Source organism: Naegleria fowleri (assembly GCF_008403515.1).
Source record: "Naegleria fowleri strain ATCC 30894 chromosome Unknown tig61, whole genome shotgun sequence".
Lineage (NCBI taxonomy): Eukaryota > Heterolobosea > Eutetramitea > Acrasida > Naegleriidae > Naegleria > Naegleria fowleri.
Genome location: NW_025407993.1, coordinates 468,897 through 487,129, shown reverse-complemented (window position 1 = coordinate 487,129; position 18,233 = coordinate 468,897). Strand labels below are relative to the sequence as shown.

General features: G+C 37.8%; 10 protein-coding genes across 10 annotated transcripts; 6 read left to right on the top strand and 4 right to left on the bottom strand.

Moving 5' to 3' along the window:
• Positions 1–273: 273 nt before the first annotated feature.
• Positions 274–516, top strand: FDP41_008569 (uncharacterized protein; the record flags this gene model as incomplete). The annotated part of the gene is made up of 1 exon (XM_044712436.1): positions 274–516. The coding sequence occupies one exon, from the start codon at positions 274–276 to the stop codon at positions 514–516; it is 243 nt and encodes an 80-aa protein (XP_044558075.1).
• Positions 517–906: 390 nt separating this feature from the next.
• FDP41_008568 (uncharacterized protein) lies at positions 907–3,491 on the top strand (the record flags this gene model as incomplete). The annotated part of the gene is made up of 3 exons (XM_044712435.1): positions 907–1,850; positions 2,044–2,379; positions 2,471–3,491. The coding sequence occupies 3 exons, from the start codon at positions 907–909 to the stop codon at positions 3,489–3,491; spliced, it is 2,301 nt and encodes a 766-aa protein (XP_044558074.1).
• A 205-nt stretch (positions 3,492–3,696) lies between these two features.
• On the bottom strand, positions 3,697–4,414 carry FDP41_008567 (uncharacterized protein; the record flags this gene model as incomplete). Its single annotated transcript, XM_044712434.1, has 3 exons — positions 3,697–3,790; positions 3,935–4,148; positions 4,333–4,414. 3 exons carry the CDS (start codon positions 4,412–4,414, stop codon positions 3,697–3,699), a joined length of 390 nt encoding a protein of 129 aa, XP_044558073.1.
• A 469-nt stretch (positions 4,415–4,883) lies between these two features.
• Positions 4,884–5,402, top strand: FDP41_008566 (uncharacterized protein; the record flags this gene model as incomplete). Its single annotated transcript, XM_044712433.1, has 1 exon — positions 4,884–5,402. One exon carries the CDS (start codon positions 4,884–4,886, stop codon positions 5,400–5,402), a length of 519 nt encoding a protein of 172 aa, XP_044558072.1.
• Positions 5,403–5,621: 219 nt separating this feature from the next.
• On the bottom strand, positions 5,622–7,907 carry FDP41_008565 (uncharacterized protein; the record flags this gene model as incomplete). Its single annotated transcript, XM_044712432.1, has 2 exons — positions 5,622–7,288; positions 7,391–7,907. The coding sequence occupies 2 exons, from the start codon at positions 7,905–7,907 to the stop codon at positions 5,622–5,624; spliced, it is 2,184 nt and encodes a 727-aa protein (XP_044558071.1).
• A 177-nt stretch (positions 7,908–8,084) lies between these two features.
• Positions 8,085–8,711, bottom strand: FDP41_008564 (uncharacterized protein; the record flags this gene model as incomplete). The annotated part of the gene is made up of 1 exon (XM_044712431.1): positions 8,085–8,711. One exon carries the CDS (start codon positions 8,709–8,711, stop codon positions 8,085–8,087), a length of 627 nt encoding a protein of 208 aa, XP_044558070.1.
• Positions 8,712–9,551: 840 nt separating this feature from the next.
• On the top strand, positions 9,552–13,064 carry FDP41_008563 (uncharacterized protein; the record flags this gene model as incomplete). The annotated part of the gene is made up of 1 exon (XM_044712430.1): positions 9,552–13,064. The coding sequence occupies one exon, from the start codon at positions 9,552–9,554 to the stop codon at positions 13,062–13,064; it is 3,513 nt and encodes a 1,170-aa protein (XP_044558069.1).
• A 680-nt stretch (positions 13,065–13,744) lies between these two features.
• Positions 13,745–14,626, top strand: FDP41_008562 (uncharacterized protein; the record flags this gene model as incomplete). Its single annotated transcript, XM_044712429.1, has 1 exon — positions 13,745–14,626. The coding sequence occupies one exon, from the start codon at positions 13,745–13,747 to the stop codon at positions 14,624–14,626; it is 882 nt and encodes a 293-aa protein (XP_044558068.1).
• A 17-nt stretch (positions 14,627–14,643) lies between these two features.
• Positions 14,644–16,944, top strand: FDP41_008561 (uncharacterized protein; the record flags this gene model as incomplete). Its single annotated transcript, XM_044712428.1, has 5 exons — positions 14,644–14,660; positions 14,736–14,939; positions 15,006–15,018; positions 15,116–15,152; positions 15,281–16,944. The coding sequence occupies 5 exons, from the start codon at positions 14,644–14,646 to the stop codon at positions 16,942–16,944; spliced, it is 1,935 nt and encodes a 644-aa protein (XP_044558067.1).
• A 176-nt stretch (positions 16,945–17,120) lies between these two features.
• On the bottom strand, positions 17,121–18,029 carry FDP41_008560 (uncharacterized protein; the record flags this gene model as incomplete). Its single annotated transcript, XM_044712427.1, has 1 exon — positions 17,121–18,029. The coding sequence occupies one exon, from the start codon at positions 18,027–18,029 to the stop codon at positions 17,121–17,123; it is 909 nt and encodes a 302-aa protein (XP_044558066.1).
• Positions 18,030–18,233: the final 204 nt, after the last annotated feature.

Sequence of the window (18,233 nt, the reverse complement as noted above, 5' to 3'; positions counted from 1 at the left end):
TACTGTGATTGGGCCGTTGGATTGTATTCAGGGGCGAAAGGATCATCATCTCGGTTGGATCATCTCGTTTTCATCTCTCTCTTATTAGTTCGCACAACAACCCTCATCATTTTCTCTCTCTCTCTCTCTCTAAATCCTTTCTTTCATTATATTCATTCGTTGAATAGAATTGAAAAGGACATTACATATATTGATAACAAAAATCATTACTCGTCCTCTCTACAGGAACACCCCTTACTCGTTTTATCCACAGGAATACACCCAACAAATCGAATGGAAACCACAACAGCTGCATCAGCCCTTACCGAATTGAGCAGTGGTGAAGTCTTTTTGTCCAAATCTAGGCGAAGAGGAAGTGGTGTTCCAACCAACCTCACGGAAGATGCCTCATTAGCCACTACCATGTTTAGTTCGTTTACGTTCCCTCCCCGACCTCCAGGACATGATGAAGTCTCGGACGTTGTGGAAGAGTTGGAAGATATGGATTTGAATAAGAATGATTCGGAAGATGATTAGAGTATTGTTGTGGTGTAGTTTTGGATCAATGAAAACAACAAAAAACATTTAATGTCATCATCATCTCTTTCAGTGTTTTTGAATTACATTTTGAGGTAATAATTCCTCTCTCTCTTTCCTCTTCATGAATGAATGAATTGATGAAATCTCTATCTCTCTATAGACCTTGAAAATTTCGTGTTGATGTAAATATTAAACACAACAGTTATCACTAATAAACTTTGCTTAATTCAATCATTGTACTGCTTCAATGTACTGCCTTTCATCATGATTGTTTTCCTTAATTAGAACTTGTCCATTTATGCATCTGCAAAAGTATTCAATTAGTCACAACAACCATCCTTCTTAACATACACTCAAAAAACAGTTCACTCAATTCTCATCTTCACCATGAGCAACCCAGCATCATCTTCAAACCCTTTATCCGCAAAGCAATTAAATGCATCTGAAGGAAAAAGCAATCAACACACTAGTCATGTTTCATCCTCTCCTCAACAACAACAAACACAACCACAGACACAACCACAGGAACAGCAGCCATCTCCAGAATCCTCATCAACCACCCCCAGAGAACAAGACAATCGTCTCCAACTTCCTCCCCACCTTAACACCAATGTTCACAAATCAAGCCATCCTCTCACCACCTCTCCAACCTCCACACAACAACAACACGAACAATTATTACCACAACAACAGCATGATGACCTTCCACAAGACACACAACCTAAACCTCAACAACAACCACAAGACTCACACCATGAACCTCAACAAGACCCATTGACGCATCAAGCAGCTGTAGATGCTCATCTCATGCCACCACCACCACCATCCTCAACTACTTGTCATCATCAAAGATTTGGTCTTCACCACCAACACCACCACCACGAATCCATGTCCACCAACACACCTAAATTCATTTCCACACAAATTCATCTCAAAGAAAAACCAAAAAGTAAGGATCAAGTACTCGACAACATCTCCACACAACAGGTGATTCTTCCTCCTCTCGAAGAAGGTGATATTATCATTAAAGTGTTGTATATTGCCATGGATGCATCGTTTCGAACGTTGGTGTGTCATGAGTGTGATCGATATTGTCCTCCACCATTTTGTGGTCCTTCTCACTCATCAAAATCATCAACAACAACCTCAACAACCTCAACAACACAACAGACATCACGTGAACAACAGCATGTTTCGAAAAGCGAGGCAGAAAGTGGTCGATTTAGTCATGGAGGAGAGGACAAAAAGTGTCAACTCAATCATGGAGTATTGAAAGGATATGCAGTGGGAGAGATAGTGGAATCGAGAAATCGAATTTTTACAAAGGGAAGGTAAGTTCTTTGACAAATTAGGATTCCTATCACACGAGTGAACATCTTGTTTTTTAACATTTCCTTAATTTTTGGAAATTTCACACAAACTTGACCATAAATCATGCTCCACGTATTTTCCCATCATGACCACAAACTCAATGCTATATATAAATATATATAAAACCATCAATGCAAATACTTGCGTCTCCAGAAACGTCTATGGAAATTTGGGTATTCAAAAATACTTGTATGCCACTGGAGGCTGTGATCTCGATGACAACTTGGTTCGAGACATTACCATGAATTCCTCCTTAGCTTCTTTTCTCACTCTTTCCAAAGCAGGTTTATGTGCCTATTTCGGAGTGACTGAACTTTCAAATGTGACTGAAGGAGATTCCGTCATGGTCACCGGAGGATCGGGTTGTGTCGGAGCCTTAATTCCACAAATTGTTCGAGCGTTTCTCATGGATCAACATGTCAAGCAATTACAAAAAGAACAAGAAGAAAAGGCACAAAAATCACTTGCCAAGACCAAATCGTCGTCGTCGTCGCCACCACCACCATCGGATGAAACCCCCTCATGACGTGAGAGGTGGCTTGCAAGTGGATACTTCACAACCATTTCCAAGAAAATGCAGTAAGGCAAAAAGTCCAACCTTATCGTGGTGTGTCAATGCATTGGTTGGAGCAGATCATACACAGAGTCCACATCCATCTTCATCGACGTATGGTTCCTACTATCAGCAACAACCACCCTATCGTTACGAGTCTCCTTCATCATCCTTGTCGACACCAGAAGATGAAAAAGAGGAGACCAAGGTATCGCCTTCTTCTCAACACACAACCTCTCGACTCTTTCCTCATCCCTCTGCACCTGCCATCTTTTCAATGTATCCCACTTCTCCACCACCTGTCATGATGGTCACAAAACCACCTTTGACTCCTTCGTCTCAAGTGCCACAGGTGAAAATTTGTGGTCTTTGCTCCTCAGAGAAAAAAGTTCAAATCATGAAACAGAACTTCAAGTACGATGAATGCATTGATTATTCGCAGTATTTGAAAAAACCAATACCATTCGATGTGACACCCTCGGGATCATTTTGTGCTGGAGGTTCATGTTTTGAGCCAGCTTGGGCTTCCAATCCTTCCAGCTCTTCAACCATTGCTGTGCAGCCACCTTCACCATCGACTGCCTCTTACTTGACCGATGTGTATAAACGTTTGTCAGATCAAATGGATCGAGAGGCATTGAGTGAGGCCATTCGAGCAAAGTGTCCAAATGGAATTGATGTGTTGATTGACACGGTGGGAGGTGTCATGTTGGATGTTTGCTTGGAACACATTAATCATAATGCTCGTGTGGTGTTGTGTGGTGCCATTTCACAACAAAATGCATCGAAAATTGAGGGACCTTTCAATTATGTGAATTTGATTCTAAAAAGTGCTCGTATGGAAGGTTTTGTGTTGGACAAGTTTAAATCCAAATTTAAGGAGGCGTCACAGACCTTGGTAAGATGGATCCAGGAAAAGAAATTGAATGGAATGGAGGAGAATGTGGTTGAGTGCAACTTGGACCAGAAAGAGGATGTTGCACGAGCCTTTGGTCTTCTCTTTTCTGATGAATATACTGGAAAACTTATTTTGAGAGTAAGGCATTAATTGATGAAAGGATGCCGGCAATATTCAATGTCATCAAAGGTTTCTTTTGTGTTGTCATCAAAGAATTATGTTGCCTTTTCGCTAGAGAGACTCCTCAAAATCCAAAGATTCATCCAAAAATTGTAAATTAAATAAAATTAAATGATTGAATATTTATCTAATGTTGTGAAATGTTGTGTAAAGAAATGCTAAATTTGATGGTGAATTAATTACTGGCGGATGCTGTATCGTTATATAAAAACTTGGCTCTATGATTAAAATGTGCGAAATTGGATCGATTGTTAATACTTTCCACAGTACTAGAAATGATCGTATTGAAATGGAATGTTAGATTAAATTTTGAAAATTTCAATGAAAAATTCAATATGACATGCAAATAATTTCAACAATGAAAATTGTTGAACATAATTAATCATGAATTTGCTCCACATTTCATAACATACATTTTAGAAGAAGCTATTGCTTTAGAGGCATCAATATTTTTCCATCCATCAACTATTAATCCTGGCTGAGGACTCGATTTAGTCACGGTAATTCCATCGCTATCATATTGAACGATAGTATTCAATTTCACAAAAGCAAAACTGCTCAACAAGGCTCCGAACAAACATTCCGCAATAATATCAAATGGTAATGATCCTTCTTGAGCGGATTGTACTATTCCAAAGTATTATTGTTCAATGTTTGGGAGGATGAATAATAATAATAATATGGTCAATCAATTAGATTAATTCAAACATTGGGTTGCAATATTGAACATCGATTTAAAATATCCAACGGTACGAAATACATCATCGGAAACAAGATATTTCCAACAAAATGATTTTTGAACAACACCTACTATGAGCTGCCGAAAGCAAGGAATGAAGCAAGGCGATCATTCCCACTACAGCGAGAGACCTCCAAACGAACGAAGCACTCATTTTTGTTTTACGGGAAAAAATAAAAAAAATTCATTGCTGGCTGCCTTTTCTCTTCAGGGCATGTCGGAATAAATCTTTTGGCTATTATTCGAAAAATACGATGGGAAGTTGTATTTAGAAACATTTCTTCTTGATCCAAAATAGTTTCTTTGGTTATGTGTTCACGAGTATCTTGCCTAATAACTATTCTCAAAGATTAGGACGAAAAGAGCAACAAGAAACGTTAAGAGCCAAGATTCTCTTGAACGTATTACCAAAGAAACTTTAAATGACGCACTTTTTGATGACTTGTATTCATAATCCCTTTTCGTCCGTTTCCTCAATATACCTCCGATTAGACTCTGTTTTTTGAGCACAATTCCTCGTTCTCAACGTTCAAATAACAAGCAAAAAAAGAACCAATTTTGTGCTGTTGTTATTCCTATTAGTAATATTATTAATACATTGTCAAGTATAACAGAGAGAAAGAATGCAATCAACATCGTTGCCATCCTCACAGCACGAACTCGTGAGATCGGAATCCATTTCTTCGGTACAATCCTCTCAAGAGAGTTTATTGTCCCATACAACCACTACAACCGCAACGGTTCAGACACCTCCTTCACATCAGACGTTCATTCCGTTCTTTCAAAATCATCATCATCAACAACAATATCTGAATAATCACTCACCCTTCATCAATACAAGTCCCTCCAATGATTCCATAAGTATTACCATTGAAACACTTGAAGAAGGAGATCAGGATAATCATTCCGGACAGTATGGTATACCACAAACAACAACAATGAGCCATAAAACATCATCAAACAGCCAACCTCATACTCGACGTTTGGATAAACCCTCACAACCTCAAGAAGAATCAGGCTTGTTTGCATCGTTTGTGGATTCATTAATCGAATATTTTGAAGATTGGTTAGAAGAACCTGTTCGTGGAGATAAGATGGAACAAGTGGCAGAAGCAAAAACGCAATTGAATGGATTGTATTAAGAATAGAGATTATGTGCGTTCCATGTTTAAATTGAGGACGTGCAGAACTGCTTCTATGCCCATCAATTTTAATGCACACCATTCATGCATTGTACATCGTATGACGAAATGTCACAGTGTGGCCTTAGTGTGCCTTTAATTGGACAATGACTTTGCAGATTATTATTTATTGACATCAACACTTGTCATCACCACCCTTATTGTAAATGCCATAATGTTTCAGTAAATTCCAGAATAATTATCGAAAAATTTCTGAATGACGAACAAACATGTTTCAATTGAAAATAATGCCACATGTGCCTGACTCTTTTCGACATTTAACCAAGAAGCCATCAATGAGTAGCATTGACTCTTTCTCCAATTATTCTTTTTCATCAAGATGGCCATAATTTCATGAATTTGCAATCTCAAAATTTTACACAATTCACTGCATGGAATTCCTAATGGTTGCCCTTTCACATATTGGATCTGTTCATCGGAAAACATTTCATCCATTTGATGTGCCATATGATTCAAGAGACACTGTGGATACGAAGAACACATCCACAATAAAGTTCCAACCTTGTAAGTCATGACATCAAACGCAGCACCACAATGACACCATCGGTATTGCACAAAATCTCTTTTAAGTCTTTTCAAAATCATGGGTTTGCCACAAAAGCATTGAACTTTGTATTGATTGGTCTTCTTGTCAAGATGAGGTTTTTTCTGAGCGAGTCCAGTATTGAGAATTTTAAATTTCTTATTTGGTATGCAATAATGAGGGGCATGCGATTTGTGGTAATCCAATACTGCAGAGCGAAATGCTGATAGTTGCTGCTGTGAAGAGAAGAGTTGTGAAAGGACCATCTCACCATTATTTTTCATCACTTGTTCGAGTGCATGAATGGACAAGGTGTCTCGTTCATGTGATTGGCAGTCACTCCTCGATGATAACAAGAGTTCAATAAAGGGAAATAATTTCGTTCGACTTTTGAGAGATTGTGGAGTTTGTTCAAGAATGTTGTTTGGCGTTTCAACATCAATATCCTCATATTCAGAAATAATTTCCTTCCACACGCTTACCAATTGTTTAAATTCCTTATTCAAAACTGTGACACAATAATGGTATCGTTTTTGTAATTGTTCCATTTCAAAATCACATTCATAGAAATTTTTCATAATTTTGATAAAACTCGTGTTAGAATGATTGGAGAGACTCTCAATCTTGGAACCACTCGACGACGAACATGACAACAATTCACATCCATTCTTACTCGTTGCATGATCCTTCATGTTCTCACTTCGAAATTTGTAATCTTCAAAAAACAACACAAATGGAACCAACAATTTGGGTTCTGCTTGAATCCAACCTCGATACTTCATTTTGTGAAGCATTAAATAATATGGGTTTTTGAGTTTGAGTCTCTCATTGTTTTGATCTCTCATGACAAAGCCCTCCACTCTCATTCGTTGTTCCACACTCATTTGGTTCTGTTGACCTTCTTGTGGTTCTGTTCGATTCATCAAATAATTATTCATGAATTCAAATGCTTGTTCTTGATTTGAAAAGTTGGAAAATCTTCGTGGACGTTTCCAATTTTTTAACTCTTTTCGTTTTCTTAATTTTAAACAAATGGCATCCACTTGATCGATGGAAAGCTCACTTCCTGTTTGAGTATTGACAACAGTCAATAAATAAAGAACTGGTTGATCGTAAAACTGAATGACTTGATTGAATGGTGAACAAAGCTCGATACAATACGTGTAGGAAGTGTCTAAATCTTTACAAACATCATTCAAATCCAAACCTCCACATGTTGAAATAAATAAATCTCGATAGGTCATCCTATTTGTGTCACTTGTTCCTTCACAAAAATCCTCACAAAAATTGTGTCGTGTAGCCACTTTAAAGTTTTTCATTTGGAATGTTCAAATGCATTGTTGATGTGATGAATGGTGACGAAATAATTGTCATTCCTAAAAATAGTTATTACAAAAAAACATACACATCCATTCTCCCTTATAGTTAAATAATTGAATATACGTTCCATCTTCTTTCACTTCCAATGAATAATTTGAATAATTAAATCCTGTCACAGAGAGAGTTCCTAATTTTTCTTCTTCTTCTTTTGGTATGGTCTGATCCTTGTCATTGTCCTTCGATGATGAATGTGATTGAACATTATCCGAAGAAGAAGAAGAAAATAATGATGCTGACTTGATCTGTGGTTGTGAATGATTATTATTTTCTTTTGATTGGTTCTTTTGATTGAAAAATCGAGTCATTCCTCTCGCAACCACTTTCCAAGTATCCAATTCGAGAACTAAGCCTCGACACTCACTCACTAATGGTTCCTCTTTCGGAGATAGAACATTGTCATAGTTGAGAACTACGAGAGGGACATTGGACAGATCTGGATGATAGCCGCATCGTATTTTGTAATGTTCGTAGAGAGTCTGTAAAGATTCTCCCTTCAGAGAGAGAAAGGAATGAGTTGAACCAATGATCATGTTTTTAGACATTTTTTTTAAATATTTAAATTATTTTAAATTAAATCAAATAAATGTCAATTTCAATATAAAGGAATTGTGAGCTTGATCAATGTTCAATAATCTTGGATCTTGCTTTGGATCATTGTCTTTTGTATCTCCTCTATACACTCGTGCTAGAGGTAATACTCATGACGTTGTTATTATTGATCAACAGCAACGATAATACTTTTCCAGTTGTTCAGGTGTGGCTTTCTCTAAAAACCACCAACACAACGCATGCAGTAAACTCGGCGATCTCACAACACTCTCGTCTCTCATAAATTCTTTGGCCTTAGAAAGAGGTAATTCCACAACCTCGATCATCTCTCCTTCCTCCTCGAGACCACCTCCATTGGAGACTTTTTTCACAGCATTCCCATTCACTGGATCGAATGGTAATAATTCATTACTATTTTCATGCATTACTTGTCTCATTTCGACATAATACAAATGTTGAATGGAATAACTTTTTGCTGCTCCCGAATAATAACTTGTTATGGGTTCAATCATTCGGAGTGGCACATAATATCCACATTCTTCCAAAATTTCAGCTTGCATTGTTTCGAGTGGCGACTTGCCATGTTTATCCAATAAACCAGCACACAACTCAAAAGATAATTTTGCTTTTGGAGGTGTGGTTGTTGCCGTTGCCGTCGTCGTAGTGGTTGTGAATGCTGTGGATGATGAAGCAATCTCCATTAAAGATTCCCGAATTGGGGAAGTGGAATTGGCCAATGGAGTGGTAGATGAAGATGAAATTTCAGAGGATGATGAAATCGTGATGGACTCATCCATGAGTTGCCGAACAAACACCGCCGGCCTTAATTGTTTTACCAACAAGAAACACTCCTTCTCGGGATGATACAACAAAGCAGCAACCGAATCGGGTGTGATTGCCAAATCCCATGACTTGTTTTTTCCATTCTGGCAGTAATGAAATCGTTGTAAAGAAATCCACTTTGAAGAGGATAGATGTTCTTCAAGATGATAGTTGGTTATTTGATCCATCTCAAGTTTGATATAATTAATTCTAAGATTCTTAAATTAATATTCAATTCAATTAATAATTCTCCATATGAAATATCAAAACCGTGCGTTGTTTAAATGTTTGAATTTTGAATCCACAATTAATCCAGATACAGAATATATATACTAGGAATCAATCAACACGGAATGATTCCGATTCCATTCAGAAGCGATGATTCGCCACTTGTCTATTTTTTGCTTTTCCTGTGATTCGTGTCTTCGGTTTAGTCCACTGAGATTCGCTTGTCAGAGGTGAACTTGCATTAATTTCAATCCATGATCAGGTGTGAGGAAGTCCTTTTCACTTGAAAATCTTTCCGTTGATGACTTGTGAGAGTTTTGCATGCTCAACAAACGACGACGACCAATTGACGTTGTGGTGGTCATATGTCTGCAATCAGATTCAAACTCCATCCAATGCAACCAACCAACAACAACAACAAACGTCTTCCTCAAGAGAGAGCACTCCTCCCTATCTATCTATGACGATGGTAACGCAACACATGATGGAAATTTCTCATTCTTCCTTCTTTGTTCTTTTCAACGTTTTTTGGATTCGTTCAAAAGGAGTTCATTCATTTTGTTCTTCCAAAAAAAAAGTGAAAAAAAATGTCAACTCGACATCGTCGCTGTTATTCATCGTTTTATTCACTATCACCACCAACGACTCACAAGGATTATGAACTTGGAGAGGATGACCGTTTTCAACAACTACCACAACAACAACAGAGTGGAATTCTGGAGGAAAATCATCTACTAGTGCCGAATCATCCTCTTGCATATCTTTCAGATCAACATTTTAAAGATATCTTTGACATACAGGAATCTGTTGGAATGAATAAGCAGGCGATCACCTCCTTGTCGTCTGTTCATGGAAATGGAGGAATGGATCCAAGTAGTAACATCAACAACAGGATGATTCATTTACGTCGGAGCAGTTCTTCCTTGTTCTTTTCTTCATCGTTGCTGTTTGATGATGATTCTCGTGGAGATGATGAAGAAGAAGCCTCTTCTCTCACTTCTATAGATCTGAATGAAGAGAATCATGAAGAATGTGCTTCTTCTTCATCGGTTGATACTTCTTCGGATGAAGCTGCATCATCTTTGAATTTACATCATCCACAACCACAACAACACGAGCACACATCCACCACCACCACGACAAGTGAAAGTCATTCAGTGCCTTCGCTGAATCGGAAATTGCATCAAAAATCGTACTCCTTTTCAATTTTGAATGTATTTGGAACGAATCATGATTACAATGATGACATTCCGAAGATACCATCTCACGACACAGAAAGCAAGCCTCACCATACCATTCATCCTGATAATAATACCAATCCTCCACAAGAAATGCACAAAGACAAATCGCAACAAGATTTTTCCACCTCCACCTTCTCTTTCAATTTTGATCAAAATTCCAAAAATTCCAAATCCAATTCTCCTTCCCTTTTGACATCTCCACAGAACTCACAAGACAAATTTTTAGTGTGGTGGTTTGCATTCTTTATTTTATTGATTCTTTTGGTGGCTATTTCTTTCGGATTAATGACAGCAATACCTGAAATTAAAAGAAAACGAATTGAAAATACACCCTATTGGGATGAAACATTGAAAGCTAAGGAAGAAAAACGAAAATTAGCCATGCAACATGGAATGTGGCACAATCTTACGGCAGTAGTTCTTGAAGCAATGAATGTTCGAAGTCGTGGAGGTCCTTCAGCCTCCTCTTCTTCGTCTACTAAGACGACGTCGTCCCATACGAAACAATCACCAGGAGTGTCGCCTTCCAATGCAATCTCATTACCTTCTGGAATACGTCCATCACCTAGCAATTTGTCATTCAGCGATCGTCAAATGGAACATCTCACTCTCCGAATGAGAGGTCTCATTGCAAATGCATTGAAAAAGTCGTCACAGCAGCAAGAACAAGTGTCAGCCCCTCCTGCTCCTCACATGACATCATTCAAATCGCATGCTGCTTCTAGAATTGCAATTATTGATGAGTATCGAAGTGCTGACAAAGAGGACGAAGAGAATATCATCACTGACCGCGATCCAAAGAAGCTCCCTTTCAAGAAACAACAACATGATACAAGCTCACAATCTAATCAAGAATCTCATGATTCTTGGGAAAATCTAGATTATCCATTTCTTGACTCTAATGACATAATTGAAAAGCAATATTTTACAAATCATATTTTATTGTCACACGACCTAAATCCTTTTTATATTGTGAATTCTTCTGCATTGACAAGTTGGAAGGATTCTTACAAAACTCTGCATTTGAAATTTGCCACCGAAGGTTTTGCACCATCTCTACGACCGATCGATGAGAAATTCGAAGATACATTTTTCAGAAAAATTCTAATTCGAGAAAAATCCATTTACAGTAGAATGTCGAACTCACAACTCAAATCACAATTTTTTGGTCTTTCTCTCAAGCGAAGAATTGCAAATTCCAAGTTTGTTGATTGGAGAGCTAATCAATTGTTGTATGAAATTGACCGCACACATGAGAACGACGGCTCATTCCGATATCATGTGACCACGAAGCGTGCTTCTCTCAAAGTTCATGTGAAATTTAATGATGTGAAATATAGAGATGACTTTTTGGAATACCCTCGAGTGACAGAAAAGAGCCGAGAACGATATTGCAAGAACAATTTTTGTGGAACGGATGCTCATGAGGACATGACAAAATTACACAGTAACACTCACAATGCCTCAAATCTTTCTAACACTCATAATTTATGCGTTATGTGTGAAGCAAACATTCCAAAATCGCAAAGTTCACATTTTTACAAGGGACTCTGCTACAAACCTAATGTGGATTTAGCCATTGTTTCAATTGAAAATGGAATTCTCGATTATGGACTGCATGATCCATCGAAAGTCTTTGCAATTTTTGACAGTGACGGAAATTTATTTGCTCAAGATCCAATTTCAACCACACGCACAGTTTCCACACAAGATTCCAAATTCAGAAATTACAATATTGAATATCATGCACAATTAGCAAGCATTGGACCCATCCAAATTTCCTCATCGCCATCACAGCCTGATAATTTCTTTATTGAAATTGTGCCACGTTTATTACTTTTGGATTCTTTTCTTCCACTCGAAATACCCATCATTCTTCATGAAGGGATTGGAATTGAAAAAATTGATCTCATGCAACAATTTGGAATGATTTCACCAGTGAGACAATTTCTTTTCGTCTCAACGTCTGGTGTTCCTACTTTTCACATGGCTCAGAGATTGTACTTTTTATATTCGAAAGATGTTTCAGTTGTGCCACGAACACCCGATATTGCCTTACGAGTGGCTTCCAATGTGATGAATAAGGCACTTCAACAATGGACATCATTGAGAAAGGATCATCAGACAAGGCAACAACCTCACAATGCTGCAACAACAAAAACAGAGAAGGCAACATCATCTAAATTGAAAGAAACAGAGATTAGTACTGAGGAGATCTCACAAATGCACAAACCATCCACCATGATGGAGCATGTTCTATTTTCATCACAAAAATCTTATATTCTTGTCGTGGAGAAGGAGAGTAGTATCATTAATGTTGATGATGATTCAACTACAGGTTATCATTTAGATTCATCCAAAATTCACAACTTTTCCAATCGAAAGGAATTTTTCTCAACTTTACTCGAATTTTGCAATTCCAAAGGATTACAATTGGTGCATTTGAAAATTCCATCTTTAAGGAATGACACGATGAATCTCACCTTGTTCTCTTCCATACACCACGGTGATGTACAACCACAACAGCAGCAATTCAATCTTTCTTTTATTGAACTCGGAAGATTATTTCATCATGCACATGGTGTGATTTCACTCTTTGATTTTCCACTTTCTCATTATTTGCTATTTATGAAATCGTCATCATCGTCCTCTTCCGCTTCTCAATCACCACCACCACATGCCGTTAATATTCTCGAGATTGGATCAAGAGAAACACTGAATCATGAAAATTATTGTGTGGCGAGAGCATTGGGATTGGAGTATAATGCGAATGTTGTCACAAGCAGTGTTGAACGAGAGGATGAAATACTTTATCGAATAGATGTGGAAGAGATGATTCAAATTGTGTCCACCTTCTAGATTAATCTGTGTGTGCTTTGATGATTTCGAACCACACCGCTCAAGAGCAGAAACTTTTCAGAACATCTGGTCGATCAATTTTTAAAACCTTTGGAATTTGACCTCTTTTAGACAGTTCGAGAAAAGCATCGAAAAATAATTATTTTGAATAATAGAGAGCTTATATGTAACAAAATGAGTCTACGATTTTGTTTCGATTGAAATTAGGTCGAACAAATTAGTCACTCAAGGAGCTTTTGTCACCCCATTATCTCAGGATCACAGACGACACTGGATCGCTCAGGATGATGCTATTACATGGAGTCCTGGTTCTAATAGGCTCTCTTGATAAAATTAATAGATGTTTTGAATCCTGACACAACTATTTTCTTCGGAGTAATCATAATCTATTAATTCAGTTTGAATGTTGCTTTTCTCTTTTTTGTCATTAGAAGATGATTCTAACGAGTGAATTGGAATCATTGGCTCATTTGTGTGTTGTTTTGTGGAGCTCTGACTTGATGATTGAGTGATTTGGGAGAGCAGACTTGCTGAATCGGAAGCGGAATGCATGGTGTATTTTTTTTTAATTTTGCTTTCCGAACATCTTCAGATTTTCGATTTCATTTCATTTTATTTCTTTCAACGATTTTAAGCTCTCTAATAAAAAAAATGTTCAACTTTGGAAGCCTTTTGGCTCCATGATTGCGAATTGCAACAACCCTTCTCAACCGCTCTTGTTTGAAACGTATGATCAGTTTTTGAATACAAGAGTGTTCAATTCGAGTCGGCCATCATCTTCCGGAGATGTGATTTCTTCATCTTCTTCGGGAGGATCTAGTACAGCATCCTCTTCATCTTCCTCATCATCGAACAATAATTTTGGTGGAGCTAAAATTTCCAATGATCAGATTGCTTCCACACTCAAAGTACTGAAAACTTGCAATGTTTATGAGAAACATGAGTTGGATTCGAGTAGTACCCTTCCCGAAACGGAGCGTAATTTACTCTTGTTAAAAGCTTATTACACAAATCCATCCGAAGAGGATGTCAAGTTTTTGCATCGAACACTCCGAGAATCATCGATGGATTTTGCTGGAAGTCCTGCCCATGATACAGCCTTCCAATCTTCGGCTTACAAGACGAAACAAGATTTCACAGCTTCCAAGAAGGCGCACGAAATTTATTTTCAGGACAGTGCCGATCTCTCCATTAGTGCAGACGATCCACTTGCATTGAACACAAAAGCTCTTGATTCCATTTTAAAGGCTGCTGATGAATGTTTAAAGTTGTCTCCGAATTGTATTGAAGCATATAATGTGTTGGCCATGTACAAGGCGAAGAATTTCGAGGAAGCTCTTGCTTTTTATCGTGAAGGTCAATCGAAATTTTCCGAGTACTATAGCAAACAATTTATCTCATCCACTGCAAGTGGAAAAAGTCGGCAATGGACACAGCATGACTTGAGACAATACATGCGTGCTATTATTGGAGAAGCAAACACATTGAGAAAAATGGGACGGTATGAAGAAGCTATTACAAAGCAGAGAAGATTGATCCAGAGATTCATTCCTCGATGGTGACATATATTAACTTCCAAATGCATATTCCCGAGTGGTAAGTACAGGTGGTGACAACAAATTTGAATGAATTAATGTTGTGTCACTTTTTGTCACAAATCATGTTGCTTAGCTTAATGAGACTTGGAAAGTGGAGAGAAGCCTATCAATTTATGAAGAAAAAGAAGGAACTATTGGAATTGAGTTCTTCTAAAGTATTGTTGTGGAGCTTTGCATTGTGTGATTTTGTTCTAGAGCGTAGAACTCCAAATCACTATTCCGGTGAGGACATAATCAAGTATGCCGAAACTTACCATAACGATCAACTTGCACACATGTATGGACCCATGTTTGCCGCCTCTAACAATGCACCATTGGTCTACTAGTACTTGCTCGGTATTAGAAAACTCGCTAAGGTGAGTAGTATGAGTGATGTTTCATTGAGCATTCATTGAAATTTTTCTTATTGATATTCACATTTTGAAAAATTGTCAAACTCTCCACATCAAAAAGGCTCGAATTTCAAAAACATTAACTTTTACTGCAAATAGTCCTTCTGTTGTATCACAGGTGCAATATGTTGCTGATCACTTGGATCTCTGGTTGAGCGTACCACAAGCAATAGAGTAGGCAATCAAAAATTGCAACACTGCCTATGCCCATATTTGTCTATCAAAGAAGATCTCTTTACCTCAGTCAAGAAGAATGGTTTTGTCAAATCATTGACTGGAAAATTTGTTGCAACCGTTTGTGACGGCTATGGAATTTTCCGTTTGTGTCGAGTGGATCGAGTTCAGCAAGAATTTAAGGTCACTGGTATCCTGTTCAATGCCTACACCCAAGTCGTACGTGATACTCTTTGTGGAGCATTTGATTCTGCCAACCATTGTGAAAATTTCCTCAAAAATTATTTCAGAGGTACCACTGCACCTCGACCTTACAAGACCAAATATCCAGATCAACCTTATACTTCATTATCCTTCATTCCTGACTCTATTGCACTTGATATTTTTGGTGCTTGCATTGCAGAGACAAAGAAAATTAGAATGTTGAATCATGAAGAGTCATCCATTTTGGAAGATTGGAAAAAACAATTCAATCGTCCAAATCTTGGATCTCCAATGAGTAACACTACTTGTCTGCAAGATGTATTGCAAAAATATCTTTCAGATCTTTCAAGCAACAACAACACTGAAAACACATACAATTTCAAATTTTACAGAGAAATGTTATGTACTCCCTTCTTCCACAACTTTTATTTTGCTGTTGGTGATCAACTTGAATTTGGATTTATGCCACCCTTCGAAACAGTACATACTGAAATATCAAATATTCACGATATGGTTCCAATACCAAAGAATGGAGTCATGGATTGGATTGCTTGCATGTGTGAAGTAATTGATCATGTGGATGAAGCCAAGAAATTCCTCACCAATATTTTCACTTACTCGGCTTATTATTTGAAACTTTATGGAGCTCACTCTATTGCCAATGACATGTACTCTAAAATTCAACAATGGCGTCAAAACAAATTGAAAGCCATTGATTTACCATTTGTGAGAGCTTTTGTGGAACGAACATATTATTACAATGGTCAAGAAATGCTACTCGATGGAATGGTTGTAGCTCTGTTCAAAAAATATGGATTGGAACATGCGATCAGTACCATTCTAGAAAATTCGAGAAGTCGTTTACCAGCTCGTCTCGTTCCTAGAAATGAAGTATTTACAGAATTATCGAGTATGCTTGCGAGATGGCTCGTTCGTAGAAAATCAAAAGGTAAAAAGCCTCCAAGCATTCAAACTTATTTCACAAAGGTGATTCCAAAAATCAATGCTCATCCAGAAATGGGAGAACCAGCTGGAACATTGTTGGTGAGCATGTCACAAATGAAATTACTCACTTTTGTGTCGAGCGTTTGGGATCAAATTAGTGCAAAAAGTTTAACAAAAGCAGAGCCAACGAATTTCGAAGAAATGGACAAACTTCGAATGGAACATTTGCAAAAAGAGAAGGAACAATATTTGAAGACTGTTGAAAAAGAAAAGAAGGACATCACTACAACCGAAGCCAAGACGACCCCAAGTGACACTAGTTCTTCGCAACAAGAGCAAGCAACATCCACACCAGAAACAACTCCACTGCCCAGCACACTTTCGGCCAATGCTCCACCACAACCGCAAAAACAAGCATCCAATGTGAAATGTTGTGCAGCATGTGGCAAACCAAACGCCACAAAGCGATGTGGAGGTTGTCACAGCGTTGTATATTGCTCGAAGGAATGTCAAGTATCTCATTGGAAAACTCACAAAGTTGATTGCAAGAAAGCAAGTTCAAAATAAGCCAAAATTATTTATTGAGGAACGCCATCAATTAATTATGATGATAAGATTCTTTATCTTTGTTGAACACATCCATTATTTTGAGTTGTCAACAACAACATTGTCTTTTGACTTTCTCCAAGTGGGATCGTAGGCACATACATAAAAGTTACTGAATACGGGATGAAAAGAACCGATTAATTGCGACCCAGGTTGTTCAGTAATCCAATGAATGCGAGGAGAGTAATGTCATGATTTGGCAACAAGGTGGAATTAATGATTTTTTCTACATCATTCAGAGATGCCACAAATCTCGTTTTGCGTCGCTTCAAATATTTCTCATACATGCGGATCATATGAGGGAAATTAAAACCCATCAACATTTGATAACACAAAAAGTCGCCATAATCTGATTTTGCAGTTTCATCCTCATGATTCTCATTGAGTAATTCATCTTCATCGCTCGACAGTGCTGGTTGATGCCCATAATTACGACTTGGTCCACTTTCATAATACAACAGTAAGGCCAATCCACTCAATTCTTTTTCATGACAGTGACCATAATTTCCAAGCAAACCAGGTCTCTTCACAAGACTCTTCTTGTAGCCAGGAACAAGGACACTAAAGCCACGAGCTGCATATTTTCTTAATCTTCTTTCATAGGTGGTGGACATGCGTTCCACATCAACGAGATTGTACCTTTTAGAAAGAGCACGTGCAAATCGTGGTAGAGCCCACACTTTGTTGCCATCATATCCAATACAACACGAATCAATATCGAAACCAATCAATGTTTCGGCTGGACTTTTGTAAATTCGAGTCACCACTTGCACTTGAGGATAGTCACGAACAGAAAAGGTAATGGCGAACTTTGTTCTCGTCACTAGAATATTTTTACCCTTAACGTTTTTCTTGATGATGGAATAAATATGACGAATCTTGTTCTCTGCATCTTCTTGAGTTAATGCATATAAAAACAAGTCAATGTCATATTTGAGACACGAATGCAAGTATCTCGATGCACCTTCTTCAGAACGAATACTTGCGTTTGCTCTTGAGCACAACAAAAAACTGCCACCTGCAACAAATACATTGCTCCAGTCCATGTCTGTCACAAAACCAGCAGGCACACCATTAGGTTAATTTTCGCGTGGAGGAACTTCAATAGGGAAAAATAGATGAATATTTTCAAACACAGAAATGAGTGACAAGTGCGGATCATCGAGAAGAGGATTCGTTCTATCAAATGAAAATAATTTTCTCAATACCATTTCTTTTTCTCTCATTTCTCTGTCAAGAAAGTCTAGTTC